This window comes from Tursiops truncatus, chromosome 6 (assembly GCF_011762595.2).
Source record: "Tursiops truncatus isolate mTurTru1 chromosome 6, mTurTru1.mat.Y, whole genome shotgun sequence".
Taxonomy (NCBI): Eukaryota; Metazoa; Chordata; class Mammalia; order Artiodactyla; family Delphinidae; genus Tursiops; species Tursiops truncatus.
Window position 1 is genome coordinate 114,598,099 of NC_047039.1, and position 19,083 is coordinate 114,617,181.

The 19,083-nt window shown below is 58.9% G+C and overlaps 2 protein-coding genes across 2 annotated transcripts; both read left to right on the forward strand.

The window, feature by feature from the left end:
• Window positions 1-6,114: 6,114 nt before the first annotated feature.
• On the forward strand, window positions 6,115-8,089 carry TMEM141 (transmembrane protein 141). The gene is made up of 5 exons (XM_033859117.2): window positions 6,115-6,230; window positions 6,508-6,574; window positions 6,800-6,883; window positions 7,143-7,250; window positions 7,649-8,089. Exons 1-5 carry the CDS (start codon window positions 6,177-6,179, stop codon window positions 7,660-7,662), a joined length of 327 nt encoding a protein of 108 aa, XP_033715008.1. The 5' UTR covers window positions 6,115-6,176; the 3' UTR covers window positions 7,663-8,089.
• A 1,955-nt stretch (window positions 8,090-10,044) lies between these two features.
• CCDC183 (coiled-coil domain containing 183) lies at window positions 10,045-18,929 on the forward strand. Its single transcript, XM_033859118.2, is given in 17 exon segments — window positions 10,045-10,260; window positions 10,262-10,299; window positions 10,839-10,960; window positions 11,426-11,495; window positions 11,640-11,815; window positions 12,014-12,118; window positions 14,602-14,734; window positions 15,843-15,958; window positions 16,037-16,089; window positions 16,130-16,131; window positions 16,580-16,680; window positions 17,291-17,433; window positions 17,627-17,715; window positions 17,718-17,794; window positions 17,880-17,990; window positions 18,061-18,157; window positions 18,817-18,929. Coding segments are annotated over 17 exon segments (1,575 nt in total). The 5' UTR covers window positions 10,045-10,231.
• The last annotated feature ends 154 nt before the right edge of the window (window positions 18,930-19,083 follow it).

The window sequence follows — 19,083 nt, forward strand, 5'->3', positions numbered from 1 at the left end:
AGAGACCAGGCCCCAAAGGCCACGTAGTGTAGGAACCCCCCTGTACGCAACGTGCAGAGAGGCAAGTTCGTGGAGACAGAAAGGAGATTACTGGTTACCAGGTCCTGGGCCAGTGGGGAGCAGCCGTTTAATGGGCATAGGCTCTCCCTGTGGGGTCAGGGAAATGTTCTAGAGTTGATGGTGGTGATGGTCGCACAACTCTATGAATGCACTAAAACCCACTGAACTGTACACTTATATGGGCGAACTATACGGTCCCTGAATTAAATCTCAATAAGGCTTCTGGAAATAAAGCCCTCTGCCAACCACTATTCCACTTTTCATTAAGGACAGAAGGTGTGATGCTGCCGGTGCCAGAGACTTAATTTCAGGAAAAAAAGAAAAGTACACGTGAAGCCCTCCACCCCACCCCACCCTGTTCCAGCTCAGATCACAAGGGCCCGCGAAGCGGACAAACCCAGGGGCCAGGGCCTCGGGCACAGACAGCCCGCCAGGGGCAGGGGTGGCTCCCCACGCCCTCCATAGAAGAGGCCCAGGGCACCAGAGGGCAGGGGCTGAAGGACGACTGCCTAGGAGGCAGGAACCAGAGCCCCTCCCAGCACTCTTCGCTGGGGAGGTTGGACTGACAGGGTGGACGCCAGGCCAGGGAGGGCCCCTCAGGGCAGGAGCTGCACTCAGGGCACTGGCAACGGTCAGCCTGGTGCTGACATAGGGGGTGAGCTGGGATTGACCTGGCTGCCCTGCGCCTCCCCGCTGCCCGGCCGCTCGCCTCCCCCTCCCCTCCCCCCTACAAAGGAAAAATAAACACAGGCAACTAGTTCTACAAGACATGAAAACCTGTTATAAAATCATGAGCAGTAAGAGCGTGATTACAAATAGAATAACAGAAGAATCTAGAAACAATGGGAAGAGACACAAATGACAGGGGAATTCAGCATACGATGAAGGACATGTTTCCGTCTGTGGAGAAAACTTGAATACGCAGTCAACAAAACTGTCACCACTAGGGACCATTTAGAAAATACATACATAGCTAGATCACCACCCCACTCCTTACATCAAAATAAACTTAAATGGATCAGATTTCCACATAAAAATGAAATTTAACAGTGCTTGTAGGAAAAAAATTTTTAATTTGGTATGGACCAAGTCTACGAAAACCAGAAAAGGTAAACCTGATAAAGATTAATCCGTTTTCTATAGGAATATTTAGAATTTCTTTTTTAATAACAAAAAAGATGAAAAACATAAAAGACCGATTACAACAGTGGAAATAAATGAAGACCACAAAATGAGAACAAGCAGGCACCCCCTGTGGTTGTTTAGGGGGCATATTTGTCTTTCTGCAGTTGGTCCTGAGTTGAAGATGGGGACAGAAATTATTGTTCGTTATCGTTCAAGTCCTGCCCATTTGGGCCAATTGTCACAGGGCATGTGTCCAGCCGCCCGTGATTCTCGGAAGCACCTTGGGTGGGGTCAGGCGAGGTGCCTGCCCTCCTGTTGGAGAAGGGTCTTGGGGCACAGATGAGTGAAGCTAGCCAAGGTCAGGGAAGTGGTGTGTTTGCATATGACTTGGGTTCCATTTCTGTGGAGAAAAGCTGAGCTGTGAGGAATGGGAGGCCCAGCCAGGCAGGGGCGGGGTCATCCCTGCACCTCGTTAGTGAGCAGGGTCCCTTGGTGGGGGTGGGAGGTCCAGGTCTGGAGCCAGGGAGCTGCAGCATTCTCGGAGGCATGGGGTGGTTTCCCTCTGGACCCTCAGGCCTCTCCTTTATGTGAAAATTTAATAAAGGGAACCCTCAGTAAACTGCAGTCAGGAGGCCAGAAGGGGGAGCTCTCACACCCTGCCGTGCAGCCTCAATTGCAGACCCAACGGGAAGGTTACTACTTACTGCCCAGCAGGAGGAAGGAAGATTTTCTCTCAGCCCAGCAACAACCCAGCCAATGAGAGACCATCACAGTTCAGCCGATGGAAAGTCACCACACTGCGAACTCCCCGTTTCCTCCAACGGACACTTTGTTTAGAACAGCCCCTCCCAACTCCCCCTTCTCCTCTATAAAAGAGTTTCCTCTCCTTTGTTCTCTGCACTTGCTTGTGGTTTGCCCTAGATTGCTTGTCCTGAATTGTAGTTCTTTACTGTTCCCGAATAAACCCGTGTTGCTGTTTTATTAAGGCCAAGGGAGAGTATTTTGAAATGTTGAGCCAGTATCACTTTATTGGCTACATTGTTTTCTTTTTAAATTTTTTTTGACATGAACCATTTTTAAAGTCTTTATTGAATTTGTTACAATATTACTTCTGTTTTATGTTTTGGTTTTTTGGTCCTGAGGCATGTGGGATCTTAGCTCCCTGACCAGGGATCGAACCCGCACCCTCTGCATTGGAAGGTGAAGTCTTAGCCACTGGACTGCCAGGGAAGTCCCAGGACACATCATTTTTACAAAAGTTTGACAGGCAACAAAATGCAGAATTTAAAATATTCATACAAAACAGAATTAAGAGTAACATGACAACTCTAAATTGTGTGATGGTTCCAAACATGGACCTTATGCCTGAAGGTGGCCAACTGAACAAATCAAAGGGCCACAGAGAGGCAGGTGAGACGTGCAGCTATGCCTGATTCTATGCAGTTGAGTTTCCACTTTTTTTTTTTTTCTGGCCGTGCCACGTGTCTCGCGGGATCTTATTTCCCTGACTAGGGATTGAACCTGGGCTCCCTGGCAGTGAAAGCACTGAATCCTAACCACTGGACCACTAGGGAATTCCCGAGTTTCCACTTTTCTGGTCATTTTTCATTGGTACTTACTCTGACCCAAAGGAAAAAGGCTCTCCCCATGGAGGGAAATCTGGAGTCAAATATGCCTCCTGGAAGTTCCCACTTAGGCATCCATGAAGGTTTAGAAAAGTGGATCAATGGGAGGCTTCCGTTTTGTTATGAGGAGAAAATAGAACAGTAAATACAGAAGGAGCACACTCAAACTGAAAGAATTACCTGAGTACGTTGGGAAGAAACAGCACAGAAATAAACGTGAAGCAATAACTGATGAGCTCTGCAAAACTTCAAAGATCTATTAAAAATAGTATCGTTATCTCAAAAGAACTGTTTGGAACCAATTATATTATGAAAAATACAGCCTGTACGTTTGCAAATTCAGAGAGTGTAGGTAAGAACCAGAGTCAGTTAATAGTTCAGATGAAATAAAGACTGAATCCTGAACCGTCTAACGCTTCCCAAAAGGCAAGTAAAAGATTAATTTGTCACGGGATCATGATAAGGCTGTTTCCAAAAAGCCATAATCAAAAGAAGAGGTCTCCCCCTTTCACAAGGGTTTGGGAAATGTGGACAAGGGTGTTGTCTTCCCATGAAAGAGAGAGAGAAGCAGCAACAGTGAGAAAAGGGCGCACAGGCCTGGTCCAGACATCTTGGGAAAGCTGTCAGGTCAGATGTCACCTGCTTTAATTCCTGGAAATCTTTACTTTCAGGTCACCAGATGGTATGCAGCTCCAGTCAGGGGTTGGTGCTTTTTCAGATGTGACGCGTGACTCCAAGTGTCTGTTCCTTGGAGCTTGGTGGCACATGGATAGGTTAGCGATACCTGGGCGGGGCTTCTTCCTGAAGATGAAGCATTTGGCAGGAACGCTTCTGCAAGGTTCAGCCTGAAATGTATCGGTTGTGCCCTTTCCCTGAGAAGTGCAGAGGCCCAGGCCCCAGCCCGCTGACCTACTTGTAAGTCAAAAGAGCTGTTCGAAGAAAATGGTAAACTTCAACAATTCAGTCCATCTTCAGATTATGGAGCCAAGAAGAAATGAATGGTACAAAAAGGGAATTTGGGAAAGGCAATAGTTTTTTGTGTGTGTTTTGGTTTTTGGTTTCTTTGGCTGTGTCGAGTCTTAGTTGCGGCACGCGGGATCTTAGTTGCGGCACGCGGGATCTTAGTTGCGGCACGCGGGATCTTTGTTGAGGCATGCAGGATCTTTTTTGTTGCGGTGCGTGGGCACTTCGTCGGGGCGCGTGGGCTTCTCTCTAGCTGTGGCGTGCAGGTTTTCTCTCTCTAGTTGTGGCCCATGGGCTCTGCAGTTTGCGGCATGCGAGCTCTGTAGTTGTGGCACGGGGGCTTAGTTGTCCTGCGGCATGTGGGATCTTAGTTCCCCGACCAGGGCTTGAACCCACTTCCCCTGCATTGGCAGGTGGATTCCTTGCCACTGCCCACCAGGGAAGTCCCAAGGCAATAGATTTTGAAGCAAAAGAATATTTCATATGTCCGTAGAATTTCCCCACTGTCTCTTCAACACAGAGAAGATGAAACGGCTCTCTGAGTTCATGTATTCTAGACTTCCCAAGCTGACCCACAGGAGTCTGTAGGTGGCTTGTCTGAGAAACTAAATACTAAGATTATCAAAGCGTCAGCCGAGGGTGGGAAATGGCTGCCAGGCAGTCCTGATGACTCTGTACTACGAGAGCACTGCACCCTCTGCTTAGGCTTGAAAGCCAGTTTCCTCAAGTGACTTCAACAGTAAGCTGTTGACCCACTTCGTGGTGATACTTCCAAAGACACCCACTAACAAGCAGCGACTTTGGGTTTAACTGGAGTAGCAGTGAACCAGCCACACCTTGTCACAGAGGCAGTGGTGACTTCGGATCACACTGCACCTGGTGAAATCGCCCTGTCCCCTCCAGCCCGCCCTGAGGGCGCCCGGGGCACTTCTCTCCAGAGCCCTGGGAAGGAGCAGGCGCTGGGAACGGCTGCACCCTGTGTCTCTTCATCCCCCCCATCCCCCCTCCCCCACTTGCACCGGGAACGCCCCCGCCAGCGCCCACGTTGGTGGTGGGGGACGTGCATTTTACTTTAGGAGCATCTGCACAGCTTTCATTTTTATATGGAATATACACTATTTTCATTAACAAGCAATAATAAATTTTTCTTTAGAGAAAGCGTTTTTAACTACAACCTTGACCTCCCCACTGGGTTCCAAATTCACACATCCCACTCTCCTGCCTCCAGACATCTCAGACCCGACAGAGCCCAAACCACCTCCCAGCGTGCCCCACACCATCAGCTCCCCTCAGCCCCGCACTGCTGTGCCCACCTGTGCTCAGGGCAAGCACTGGAGGCCAGCCTGGGTCCCCTTCCTTCCTCGCTGGCACCTCCAACCCAATGCCAAGGCCTGTTCGTGCAGCCTCCAAACACACCCCGAGAGCACCCTGACAGCACTCTTGCACCCCAGTAGCCCCCGATATCCTGACAGCGTGCTGCACCATGACAGCACCCCTGCCTGCTCCACTGCTGAAACACTCTCTAAACCCTAGCAGCTGCCCTCCTGGAAGGCTGGCCCCCCCACCGCGCAGGGACAGCAAGATGTCCACTGAGCTGACATCCCTGGCTGTGCCTGGCTGTGCGCAATCAGAGGAACTTAAGTTCCCACCAGGCTTCAAGGCACAGCCCAACCCTCGCCTCTCGCCCTCACATCCAGCCACATGGGCCTCCTGAAGCTTATGCAAATAGGCCACGCTTAGTCCCACACAGCAGCCCAAGGTTGAAGCTTGAGGGTCTGCCTGACCCTCCCACGCAGGTCTCTCCTTGAGGGCGGGCGCGCGCGCGCGCGCGCACACACACACACACACGTACACACAGGCCCGGGCCTCTCTCCGTACGCTTTACCCATTTTGTTTTCCTGACCTCCTCCCAGGTCTGTTTACCTGTTTGCTCTATGAGGGCTAGGAGCTCTGACCCTTCCGTGGGACCCCCAGCTCCTAGCACAGAACTGGCGCCAAGTACGCGCTTACGGTGTTTTCGGAATTAACTCGCTATATCATCTTTGGATACGCTATTCCGTGGTCGTTTTCAGTAGATGTAATGCCGTAAGCAAAGCCCCACCCCCACAAATAATACTAACTAATCATTATGTCTCTGAGAGCCTGGAAACGAGGCGGACGACCCAGGCCGGGCCCGCGGGGAGGAGCGCTAGCCGGCGGCCGCCTTCGCGCCGCCCCCTGGCCACCCAACGTCACAGAGCTGGGCCTGGGGAGCGCGCGGCCCGCTCCGCGCCCGGCCCTCCGCCCCCGGCCCTCCGCCCGCCAGGCCCCGCCCCGCCAGGCCCCGCCCCGCCCCATCCGGCCCCGCCCCTCCGCCCGGTCCGGCGCCGCTCTGCCCCGCCGGCTCCCCGCGCCCCGCCAGCCATGGTAAACCTGGGCCTGTCCCGGGTGGACGACGCCGTGGCCAGCAAGCACCCGGTGAGAAGGCTGGCCTGGGACGCGGGCCCCTGACCTCAGAAGCTGACCTGAGCGGGGCGGGGGCCTCGGTGGGAGTGCCCTTATCAGGGAAGAGAAGAGGGACAGAGGTGGGGGACCCTGTTGCTGTGGAGATCGAGGCATCCTGGGTGGGCATGGGGGCAGGTGGGATGTGTCCAGGCCCCCAGGGCCTCACGATGAGTGGTCCCCTACCCCAGGGCCGGAGTGTGCCCAAAGGAGGGACGGGGAACTGAGCCTTCAACCCCCTCCCCCATACCAGGGACTCGGGGAGTATGCCGCGTGCCAGTCGAACGCCTTCATGAAGGGCATTTTCACCTTTGTCACAGGTAGGCTGGGTCCAGGTGTCTGTCCTGGAGTGTGACGAGACCTCACCCTCCTGTCTCACCCTGACTCCCCAGCAGGTGGCGCCAGGTCGCCAGCCCGCAGTGCTCAGAGCCTGGCAGGTGTCGCGAGCACTTAGGCCGAGAGCCCCGTGGTCCCCTGGCGAGCCCCGTGGTCCCCTGGCGAGCCCCGTGGACGGGCTGGCTGATGCGGACCCTGGCTCTTGGCAGGCACCGGTGCGACCGTCGGCCTGCAGATGCTCGTTCAGAGGAAGTTTCCGTACCCCTTTCAGTGGAACGTGCTGGTGGCCGTGGGTGGGTACTCCAGGACTGGTGCCTGGCGCCCCTGAAATGCACCCCTGTTGCCGCTGGCTCTTCAGCAGAAGTGGATCCCACTAGGGGTGGGGGGCTGTGGTTCCGGGCATCCCTGCCTCCGGGGATGGGGCTCCAGTTCTCAGTGGGAGCCCTGCTGGACCCCACCGCTCCCAGGAAGAAACCTGCACCCTGCTCCCTTCCCCTGACAAGTGCAGAGGCCCCGCCCCCCGCCCACTGGCCCCTGCCCGCCTCTCCCCAGTCGCAGGCTCAGTGGCCAGCTACTGGGTGACCCGAGTGGAGTCGCAGAAATGCAGCAACCTCTGGCTCTTCCTGGAGACAGGGCAGCTCCCCAAAGACATGGACACAGGTGAGGGTCCTGGGGGCAGCAGGACGCGGAACCGAGGCTCCATTCCCCGGGCGTAGGCGGGACGGGCCTGTCCCCTTGACACGCGCATGGGGGTGGGGGCGGGAGGGAGGGGGCCTGCGGCAGACAGAACTTCCAGGCCCTTGTGCAGGAGGAAGACCCAGGAGGGGCTGGGTGGCCCTGGGAGGGGCGAGTGCAGAGCGAGGAGGGTGGGCACCCCGAGAAGAGCGGCCGGATTGAGAGGCGCCGCAGTGGACATCAAGCTGATTGATCTCAAGCCTGGCCTCCACTGCCTGCATCCCTCCTGTTACAGGCCTCAGTTTTTGCCCCGGTAAAATGGGCACAGGGACCGGGCGCAGCTTTGGGGTGTGGTTCTAGCTGTCTCCCTTTGCCTCTTACAGATCGACACAGCTAGGAGAGCTCCAGCCAGGGCACAGAGGACCTGGGGCCGGAGTGTTCTAGAACACAGCCCTCAGCACCTCTGCACCCCAGGCTGGCCTCCCCACACCCATGTCCCCTGCACACATGCATGGCCAGCTCTGTCGGACCTGTGCAAACTGTTCCTGCCCAGCCTGGACGCCCAGAAGGTCAGACCAGGACGTGCTGCCCCTGGGTGGCTGGCCTCCTGCCAGGCAGTGAGAAACGTGGTGGACACAGAGCTGGAGAAGACCAGGCCTGTCTCATGCATATTTGGGGGCGGCAGCTCTGGGGTGGGGGGTTGGGCCTTCTGCACTTCCTGCTGCTGGTACGCCCTTTCTGACCCCTGCATCCCCCCGCCCACCCCAGTCAGAGCTGACAGCTGCCGCTGGGGGTTGTGGGACTAATAAACGCCTTTTCCTGTTTCCCGTTTCCCGCCTGAGTTCTAAAGCAGTTGGGAAACAAGTCAGCGCAGTAAGAAGATGAGAGAAGTGTCACCTCGGTACCATACAGCTGATGGGAGGAGGTGCCAGGGCTGTTCCTAACACCGAACCCCAGGATTAGACACTCTGGGCAGCCCCCATGGTCCCTCCATGCGGGGGTGCTTCTGTACCACCTGGCACAGAGAAGCAGAGCAGACGGTGTGCAGCCAGGCAGCACCTAGCTTCCAGGAGACAAGGGACAGGAAGTGGCCGCGCCCACCTGCCTATCATTCCAAACCCACCTAGCAGATTAAGTCACTTCTCCCCTGGGGAGGAGGAAGTGAGTGGTTCAGGAGGCCAGAGTCGGCTTACTGGAGCTCTGTCCACATGGAGGAGTGTTCCTGGGCGGGCAAGACTGCCCACCTCACCCACCCCCAACAGAGGGAGAGGCAGACATTATATAACACCTGGGCAAAGCCACCGTCCTTTATAGCAGGCTTCCCGGTAACACTGAAGGCACACAGGGCCGCTGCTCCAGCCCCAGCTCCGCCCCTGCGCCTGCTGACCTAGCCAGTCCCGCAAAAGAACGTCTACTGCACACTCTATGCACCAGGGAATCTGTTCGTGGGAAGGCAGAACGACAGGAAGCCCAAGATAACCACGGCATAAGCAAGCTAGAGTTTTCAATTTCTTTCATGGAAAAGCTCAAGTGGGTGGTCTGGGGCTGTGTGGAGTCAGGGACCCAGGCTTCTTTTAGCGTGTTCTGTGCTGTAACAGCCCTCATTCCAAATCCACCTCATGGTCCCAGGCAGCTGTGCTGGCTCCGGCCATCAGGTCTTCATCCCTGTCAACAGGAAAGAGAAAAGGGGAGGAGGAGGGCAGTTCACTCACTTCTCTGAACACTGCATTGGCTAGAACTAAGTCATGTGGGACGCCTAGTGCAAAGGCACCTAGGAGGGCAGCTTGCTCTGGGCAGCCTCGTGCCCACTAAAATTCAGGGGTTCTCCATCTGAGGAAAGGAGAACCAGCACTGGGGCACAGGCTCTGCCTCACACCCTGGGAGAACACGGGCATCAAGGGAATAGACCCTGCCCACGGCAGGCCCTCCCAACCCCCTGAGGGAAAGACCTGGGCTCAGAGGGAGGGCAGAGGGTGAACTTCGAGTTTCAGAGGGGACTGGACTCACTTTTTAAAAAGAGAGTGACCAGAAAAGTAAAGGATCTGTTCGAGAGGTCACAGAGAAAGATGGGCGCTGTAACAGCGCACGGGTGAAGACTGTCGTTGTGGCTGAACTGTGTCTCCCACAAACTCAGTTTGCAGCCCCCAGGACCTCAGAATATGACTCTGCATTTGGAGACAGGACCTTTGAAGGGGTGATTACGTTAAAATGGGGGTGGGCCCTCATCCAGTCTGACTGGTGTGCTTATAAGAGAAAGTGATTAGGACACAGATGAGTACAGGGGAAAGACCCCACGAGGACACGGCCGTCCACAAGCCTGGGAGAGACGCCTCAGGAGAAGCCCGCCCTGCCGACACCTTGATCTCAGACTTCAAGCCTCCAGGATGTGAGACAATAAATTTCTGTTGTTTAAGCTGCCCGGTCTGTGGTGCTTTGTTGGCAAACTCATGCAGGTTGGAAGAAGTAACCCATCTGATGTGCAGCCCTGGAATCCCAGGCTTGGGCCACGTGGCTGGAAGGGAAGCTTGTGCTGGGGGTGCAGAGGGAGGGGACTGACTCCTCCTGGAGTAAGTGACAGGTAAAGCTGGACCCAGGACTTCCCCAGGGAGAGATGGGGTAGTCAGGGCCGAGGCTGGGGTCTTACGAGCCAGGTCACCAGGGTTGGAGTTTGAACTTGGGGTGGGGTAAGGGAACGGAGACCCTGTAGGCAGTGAGAGGTCAGAAGTTTTAGGAGAGCAGCCACGAGACTCGTGTCCAGGAGAGCAACCCCAAGGCTGGCTGGGGGCAGAGGGTGGGGTCGTCGGGGTGGGCCAGGAATTCCCGGGTTCCCTGGGCGTTGAGAACCTCCGCCCCCGTCCCAATGGGCCGAGATTCCAGTGGCAATCTGAACTGTGGTTCTGCGGGGCAGGCTCAGCACAGAGAGGGTGGGAGGTGCGGACAGGCCCCGGAGGGCGCCGTGGGCCGCCATGAAGATCCGTAGTGAGGCGGAGGTGGAGGCAGATCCAGGAGCTGAAGGCTGTCACTCGGCTCAAGGGTGCAGCTGCCGCTGGGGTGACCCAGGGCCTCCGGGGCTCCTGGGGGCAGGACTTACGATCTTAACACATGGACGGTCCAGGGCATATGGACTGGGGGCCGCTCTACTGCTCACCCCCAAACAGAGCTGGGGGGAAGGGATCGGAGGGGTCTGCCATGCAGGGACCAGGGGGAGGAGAAGCTGGGGGCTTCAGGGAGATTTGTAAGCACGGTGGCCTCAAAGCCAGAGGGGACAGGAGGGGATCCACCCACTTCTGTGGCTAGAGGGTCTGGAAGAAATCACAGGCCTGCCCGTCCCTGGCTTGCACCCCGCCCTCCCCACCTCCCAGCACTGCTGTCCACTGAGAGCCGTCCAGATGAGCACTGCTGAGCAGCGAAGCTGGCCCCCATGCAGGCTGGGAGGAAGGAGTGCGGCCTTGGAGACAGCAAACTCACGCCCCCACCTCTGTCCTGCCCGGCGTGGAGCATACCCCACCCGGGTATCCTGGCCAGGCCCTCGGCCCTTGGCCTACATCCTGGCTGCCCTGTCCCTCCACACAGAGCAACGTCGGGCGCTGCAGATCCAGGCGGTGAAGGAGACCACGTTCAAGAACAAGGCCACGCTGGCTGTCCTGCGCAGCAACATTCGCCGCGGGTCCCACGAGGGGGCTTTGGCCAAGAAGGTGGACGGCGGGACCCTCCCTGCTACCTGCTGGCTGGGGGTGGGGGGGGCGGGGCACGTGCTGAAACAGCCCTTCCCCCAACACAGGTGGACAGCTGGCACCTCCTCTCCTTTCCCCACTCTAACCCCAACCATTCTGAAACTGGGTGGAGGGGGGCAGTTTCCCCACCACACCTCAGAGGGCAGGGCCAGAGGCCCGACAGAGGTCCCTTTCCTGGGCTACCCTCTGCAGCAGCCATATATGGGAGCCAGGGACCCGCCTCTCTGGACCCCCATCACATCGGAGCAGGGATGGCCCGGATGGAGTCGTTCAGTGCTCTGCCCCTTGCGGCCCCAGGAGCTGGGGTCTTGCTGCTGGGCTAGCACAGGGCAGAGGAAACCCGGGGAGAATCCCTGGAGGGGCCGGCGGCCGGCGGGGGGGAACGCAGAGGGGCCGAGCCCCCCGCTCAGCCGCCGCGCCCCACAGTATGACCAGCGGACCACCTCCAAGTCCTGCGGAAAGGACGTGCCCATGAGCCTGGCGCACAGCCGCTGCACCACTACGACGTGGAGCCTGTGGGGAGCAGAGCGAGTTCCCAGCCCCAGCGTCCGTGTGGCGTTGCCGCGGGTCCCTCCCCGCCCGCCCAGCTGCAGGCGCGCTCCGTGGCCTCTGAGCACCCACGCGCGGGCCGTGCCCTCCCCGACCCAGGTGGCGCGGGAGAAGCTGCGCAAGTACGTCTTCGACCGCGTGAATATGCACAACGTGCTGATCGACCTGGTGCGGCGGCGCGAGCAGAAGCTGGAGAGCATGCAGCTGAAGCTGGCCAGCCTTAAGAACCAGCCCAAGGCCACCAAGGAGGAGCCGCGCATGCCGCAGGTGGCGGCGGGGAGCGGGGCGGGGCCTCCAGGGTGATGGGGGCGGGGCCACAGGAGGAGGGGCCGGGGCTCTGTGGGAGGGCGGGGCTAGATGGATGAGGCCCCCTTGGAAGAAAGCCCAGCCCCGCCCCCGCCAGCCTCTGCACTCCCAGGTGGCCTGTCCCCACGCACTCTCAATGTGCCCTTCCTCCCCGCCCAGGTCATCCGTCAGCTGGAGAACAACATAGAAAAGACGATGGTCAAGATCACCACTAGCCAGAATATCCACCTGCTGTACGTGGACCTGCTGGACCACCTGAGCCCCGCAACCCACACCCGGAGACCGAGACCGCATCCCGGTCCCAGGGAGCCCAGCTGGCCAGGAAGGGCGGGAATCTCGGCGGGGGCGTGCCCTCCGGGTTAGGCTGCCCCGCTGGCGCGCAGCTCTCCCCCAGGCCGGGTGACCCCGAGAAAGGCTGAGCCCCGCTTTGGGCACCAAGCTGAGCAGCGGCACCTTGTAGGTGGGAAACGTTCTTTCAAGAATTTATTTGCTATTCCAAAAAGGCATATCATGTGCTACATCAGAATTGTTTGTTTTTTGTTTTTTTATAAATTTAGTGATTTATTGACTTATTTATTTTTGGCTGCTTGGGTATTCGTCGCTGCGTGCGGGCTTTCTCTAGTTGTGGCGAGCAGGGCTACTCTTCGTTGCGGTGTGCAGGCTTCTCACTGCAGTGGCTTCTCTGGTTGCGGAGCACAGGCTCTAGGTGCGTGGGCCTCAGTAGTTGTGGCTTGTGAGCTTCAGTAGTCGTGGCTCGCGGGCTCAGTAGTTGTGGCTCACAGGCTCCGGAGTGCAGGCTCAGTAGCTGTGGTGCAGGGGCTGAGTTGCTTCGCAGCATGTGGGATCTTCCCAGACCAGGGCTCAAACCCGTGTCCCCTGCATGGGCAGGCGGATTCTTAACCCCTGCGCCACCAGGGACGTCCTGTTTGGGTTCTTATTTGATGGTTTAGTGTTGTTTTTTCTTTGCCCCATCGTTTCTCATCCCCTGGCTTCTGAGGCCAAGAGATGGGTCCTGCACCCTCAGAAGTCCCCTAACATCATCCAGGGCAAGCTGCCTCTGAGCAGGTCAGTAACCTCCGCTTGCTGCCCACCTCTTCCAAGCCAGCCACCCTGCTCCCTGCCGAGAAGGCCAGGGGGAAGTCCCCAGGGGCCGTGAGCCCTGCTGTGAGGCAACCCCCCTTCACTGGCGGCCCCCTTTGGCCCCCACACAGAAGAGCACAGGCACCCGCCACAGGCCCGGTGGTGGAAGATGGTGAGGACGAGGACAGTTGGAGAGGAGGGCTGGAGGCTGGGTGCCAGGGTGCAAAGAGGAGCAGCTTGGCGGGGGGGGCCGAGAGAGAGAGGGAAGACCCCACCTTCATGCTGGGGCTGGGGGAGGGGAAGCCCTGGAGGGCAGTGTGGCCGGGAGGGTGACAGGTAGAAATGCGTTTGGAGGAGGGTGTGGGATGGGTGGGCATTGCAGCTCTTCGCAGCTGGGGTCATGCCCCCCAAATCCTGCCCACGGTGCCCAGAGCCCAGCAGCACGCAGCTTTGTCCTCCAGCCTGTCCCTCTTGCCTCAGGCCCCGGGTCCTGGAGACTCACCTTGTGGCCCTGCCCACGTGTCCTTCCCGGGGCCACTCCTTCTACCCACACCCCTTCCCACTCCGACTGCACCCTGGGGTCCAGACCCTCCTTCACTTGTATGCATCATGTCCTCCCAGTGGTACTTGCTTATCTTTTCAGAACATATGCACTAAAAAAAAAATAACTCCTGTGGTCATCTGCATTTTTTTTTTTTTTTTGGCCGCATGGCACAGCATGCGGGTTCTTAGTTCCCTGACTGGGGATCGAACCCGTGCCCCCTGTGCCGAGTTTTAATCACTGGAACACCAGGGAAGTCTCCCTTGCATTAAAAAAAAAAAAAAAAAAAAAAAAAGGGCTTCCCTGGTGATGCAGTGGTTGAGAGTCCGCCTGCCGATGCAGGGGACAGGGGTTCGTGCCCCGGTCCGGGAAGATCCCACATGCCGCGGAGCGGCTGCGCCCGTGAGCCATGGCCGCTGAGCCTGCGCGTCCGGAGCCTGTGCTGCGCAACGGGAGAGGCCACAACAGTGAGAGGCCCGCGTACCGCAAAACAAAAGTGAAGATTCTACGTTGTAGTTATCAACAACAAAATCCTAAGAGCCCAGATATATTGGACATTTACGAACCTGCCCTGTGCTAAATACACGTCATTCTACCTGCTCAGTCCATCCTGACAGCGACCTCCTGAAAGAGCCGCCACTACCCTACCTTACACACGGCAGAAGCCAGGCTGTCCTAAGGCCCCACGCTAGCTGGTCAGGTTACAGCCTTGGCCTCGAGTCCTGAGTCTCTGACCCCACACCAGTGTTCTGAGACCCTCTTCTTCACTTACAGCAGCCAGCCTCCGGCGTTTCACAGTCACCGCTCACGCGGTGGGACATCCCATCACAACTTCTTTGGAAGTGTCTCTGGACTCTGGCCCTGGGCAGTGAGAGAATCCACCAGGAAGATGCTGTCTTCCCTCCCCAAACGTGTCCTTTCACCTGCTTTGGGCCCGGCTGGGGCCACAGGCCAGGTTATACTTGTCCCCTGGACTTGCACAGTCCGGGGTGAGGGGTGGGGAGTAGACGTGGTCCACTTTGGGGGCCAGAAGAGAACGAGGGAGCGGCCAGGGGAGCCTGTGGTTGGCCCGCAGTCCCTAGACTGTCAGGCTCTGTGCCCGCCTGCCCTTGCCCTTCTGCTGCAGAAGCTGGCAGGATACCCCACAGAGCTGGACAAGCTGCAGAATCTCGTGGTTGACTACTGCTCGGAACTGTCGGACATGACAGTCCTGTCCCAAGACGCCATGATGATTACGGATGAGGTCAAGGTGAGAGCAGGTCCCAGGCTGGGGGCCCTCCCTGCAGGGCTATCTCTTGAACCTGTCTGGCCCAGGGTCCGTCGGGACACCCCCATGCCCACACCCCCCGTCATCACTGGAGGAGTCCAGTGGCTGCCCTGCCGGCCTGCTTGCCTTACCACCTGTGAGCCTGGGCAGAGGTAGACAGAGAAGGCAGAGAGTTGACCTGGACGGGGCAGGTGCCACCCCTTCACCCACTCTGTGCCGAGGCCCCTGCCAGGCCAGCCTGCCCCCTCCTCATGAAGTGGGGCCACCCTGGGGTTCGGACCTTCTCAGGAAGGCAATGAATGGCGGATTCTGGGGGTTGGAGGTTGGGCAACAGAGTCTTGGGGTGTAACAGGGCCAAAAGGAGGTGTGGGGGCTGGAGCCTGTGTGGGCAGCAGGTGGCGGGGCTGCAGTGGCAGCCCTCCTAACCTGGAGCCCTGGGAGGAGATGGGGGGAGATGGGATCAGATTCGTGTCTCCAAACGGGTGTGCTCTGGCTGCAGAGACTGGAGGGGACCAGGGCCAAGACACCGGTCACTTGGGCCAGACCAGTGGTGGAGATGGGTGGCCGAACTCGGACGGAGCCGAGAAGCCTTTAAGAGGTCACCCCGATGAGGGGCGGGGCGAGTGAGACGTGCAGGCAAGGGCAGAGCGTGGCATCCAGGCCACGTGAGCAGGCCCAGACAGTGGATTTAGCCACCAGAGCAGGATGTGCCGGGAGACAGGAGGTCTGGGGGAAGATGATGAGTTTGCGTTTAGACATGTGGAATCCACTCTAGTGAGTTGTAAGGGGAGCTGGCAGAGGCAGCGGAGGACCAGGGCTGGAGAGAAAATTCTGTGAGGCATGTCCCAGGCGGTCCCTGAGCCTATGGCTGTAGCCGGAGCGACCCCAGCTGAAGGGGCGTAACGCGAGGGAAGGCTCAGAGGCCAGGCAGGAGGGGGGCGTCCCAGAGGAGGGCAGAACGCAAGGGTGAGGGTGATGGTCGCAGGTGGAGCGTCCCAAATCGGGAAGGCGGGGACTGACGCTGACGCTGGGTCAGCACCCCGGGTGGCCTTGGTGGGACAGACCCCCGCCCCCTTCCTGTGTCCCCAGATGAACATGAGGCAAAGGGGAGGCCACCTTCATCGAGGAACGCCAGGCATGGGAGGACCGGCTCAACCAGCAGAAGCAGCTCACTGACAAGATCCACTCCAAGGAGACCAGCGAGAAATACCGCTGGGTGCGTCCGGGCCACGCCAGGCACAGCAGCCCCTGTGCCACAGAGGACACCTCTCACCTCCTCCCCCTCCGCGCTCAGGGCCGGCGGGACTTGCACTTCCCCTCCAGCCTGATGGGTCCCGAAACTGAAAGGTGAACGCTCAGCTCCCGCCGCCCCAGCCAGGGTCCCGAGAGGTGGGTCACCGTGAGGTGGGGGTAACCTGCGGGGGCCAGGGTGAGGGAGACCGACGAGCCCCGGCCCCTCCCTGGCTAGACCTGCACCGGAGCACACCAACAGTCACAGCGCATGCTTCAAGGTGCTGCTGCCGGCTCTGGGCTCTTGGCCAGGGGTGGCTGAGCCCCCGGCTTCTCAGCTGTACAATGCACCCCTGAGCCGCCTCTGAGAAGCCCCACTAAGCCCCACTGTGCCAGGCCGCTTTTGGTCCTCCTGCGGATGGCGCTGCCTTGGGGCATCCCTCGAGGGCTGGCCGAGCAGGGAGCCAGTTAAGGTGAAGGCGACTCTGACGGGTACCCAGCTCTTGGGTGGCCTCCCCTGACGACGTACGGGGGCATCCGACGGCCCCGCGCAGAGCTCCCACACCATTACTGCATGCCGGCTGACCTTCCCGTCTGCTGTGCCCAGTGAGGAGGAGGGAGACCTTCAAGGCTGATATCGAATACCAGACGGACGTGACGGCTTTGGTGGAGAAAGTCTAGACTGCTGTGCGGTGCTCTCACCTCTGGGTACTGGCACTCCTGGGGTGTGGGCAGAAGGACAGGTGGGGACCCTGCCCCAGCCCAAGGCCCAGCTGAGCTGGGCCAGGCTCTGCAGACACCTGCTGCATGAATGGACACACAAAGCAGCGGCCCCACAGCTCAGAGTAGCGGGCACTCCAGGGACGCAGATGGCAAATCCGAGCCGTGTTCCAGGGGCTGCACAGAGCCCGCTGGAATTTGAGGACCTCAAACCCCGAGGAGGCGGCCTTCACCTCTTAACTCCTTCCCCTTCCCAAACCAACAGCATCGTGTGAGCAGCTGCCTCTCCGCCCCACCCCCTTTATTTTAATCCGCCCTGGATTTATCATCAGTAAGCCTTGAGCTCCTGTCCATGGTCCTGACGTAAGCTTGTCCACCGTTGGACGAGTGACTCAAAGCCACGCAGTCTCGTGGCGGTGGTCTCTCTGGCTCTTCCTTGGGGTCATCTGGCCCCTCTGCCTGTCACGAGGGTGACACACACAGAGGGCCTCACAGGTCCTCAACACCCAGCCACGGTCAATGTTACTGACCACCAGAAGCCAGAAGAACAAGCTCCCTCCTGGCTCACACCTGCTCCTCACCCCACCGGCCCCGCCAGGACATCACCGGCCGCTTCCTGGCTCAGAGGAGCACGGAGGAGAACCTGGCGCTGCAGGTGGCGGGCGGTGAGGGGAGGCGGGCGCAGCTGGAGGCCGTGACGAAGGAGCTGGCGACGGAGGGCGTGATGCCCAGCTCCATCAGGCACCCGGGAGCCCCTGACCTCCTCCTCACTGACAGCCCCGTGGCTGGCACCAGGCTCGGAGCTGAGCGCACCCACTGCCGAGGGGCCCCAAGTGCCCGCGTGTGAGCTCCTGAGCCCGAATCAGCACAGCGCCCGCTCGGGACTCCACGACCTTGCCCTCAGTCCGCTACCCACCTCCCTCATCCTCAACAGCTTGAAGTCTGTTGAGAAGAAAATGAAGGACATGCTGAAGGAGGAGGAAGCCCGGCTGCAGCTGGCCCACGCCAACATGGCCAAGAGCCAGAGCTGCTGCTGACCATCCAAACTGGCATCGACAACCTCCACATCCGCCTGATGGGCGTCCCCCTGCCCACGGCCCAGGTACCAGGGAAGCGTGGAGGGGCCCCCAGTACAGAGGGTCCCCTGGAAGGGCCAGAGGGAGACGACTTGTTCCTCCTGGCCACAGAAAGAAGCGCTGCGCTCCGACACCCTGGATGTGTACAGCAAGCTGGCATACTGCGAGGGGAAGCTGCTGTACCTGGCTGACCGAGCGCAGATGCTGCCCAGGACAGAGGAGGTAGCCCTGGCCCGGGGGGTGCCCACACGCCCCGTGTGCCCTCAGAGCTGACAGTCCCCATGCCCTGCAGGTCCACACGAAGGTGAGGCATGCCCTGGAGTCCTCGGCCCTGAAGGAGAAGCAGAACACCAGGATCAGCTTTGAGGAGAGGGGGGAGGATGTCGCAGGCACGGGCCGCCCAGCAGCTGGCGGTGGGCCTGAGCTGTGCAGAGGCAGAGGCTGGGGACGGCGCTTGCCGCATCTGACCAGGGCGGCCTGGAGGCACAGGGGCTAAAGGGATGGAAAGGGTGTGTCAGTTGCACCCACAGGATTTTTAATTTATGGAGGTGACTTGGTGAAGTTAATGCCCTTGAAAGAACTTACCACCTTTTGTGACACAGGGAGGCACCAGTGCCGGTAGGTAGGCAGAGGGGAAGGCCTTGGTCAGGGCGCTTATTGGAGTTTCTGTGGGAAGGGCAAGGCAGGGGGCACACCGCTTAAGATCTGCCCGTTCAAATAATTCCAGCAGGTTTGGGGCACAGGGGCTGTCCCCAGTTGCCTGGCACCTGGCCTTGGGTGATTCAGGCTTGGGGTGTGCGCTAGACAGAGGTGGTCGAGTGTGGGCTCTGGAAGGGCTGGGTGAGCCCTGGTCTGTCTCTCTCCCCGGCTGTGCGAGACCCCAAATGCCAGAGCATCAGGGACACAGAAAGTAAGAAATATACGTCGTTGGTACAATTGGCCCTGCGGTGAACGGACGCCAGGGGACAATCCAGGATCTGGGGACCCTCGCGGGGCAGACGGGCTGCGGGCGCGGCTGCCCACCCCCCCCCCCCACGCTCCTTTGCAGAGACCTTCCAGTTCGCCGACGTGGACCACAGTTACGTGCCCTCGCGGGCCGAGATCAAGAGGCAGGGCCAGCGGCTGATAGAGGGGAAGCTCAAGGTAGCCAAGAAGAAGTGACCGGAAGAGGAAGAACCCGCCTCGCCAGCACACCCCGCCCCCATGCTGTCATTGGTTACACAAATAAACAATTTTCCAGGACTGCGGGGCACCTGAGGGGACGCAGATGTGGGGGACAGCGTTGGGAAGTCTGCGGCGAAGTGGGGTGCTCGGT

Excerpts from the sequence above, each read along its gene's own strand:
- TMEM141 (XM_033859117.2), top strand. The coding sequence starts at position 6,177 with ATGGTAAACCTGGGCCTGTCCCGGGTGGACGACGCCGTGGCCAGCAAG. Across the intron at positions 6,231-6,507 it reads CCGTGGCCAGCAAGCACCCG|GGACTCGGGGAGTATGCCGC; the intron begins GTGAGAAGGCTG and ends CCCCCATACCAG. Across the intron at positions 6,575-6,799 it reads CATTTTCACCTTTGTCACAG|GCACCGGTGCGACCGTCGGC; the intron begins GTAGGCTGGGTC and ends GGCTCTTGGCAG.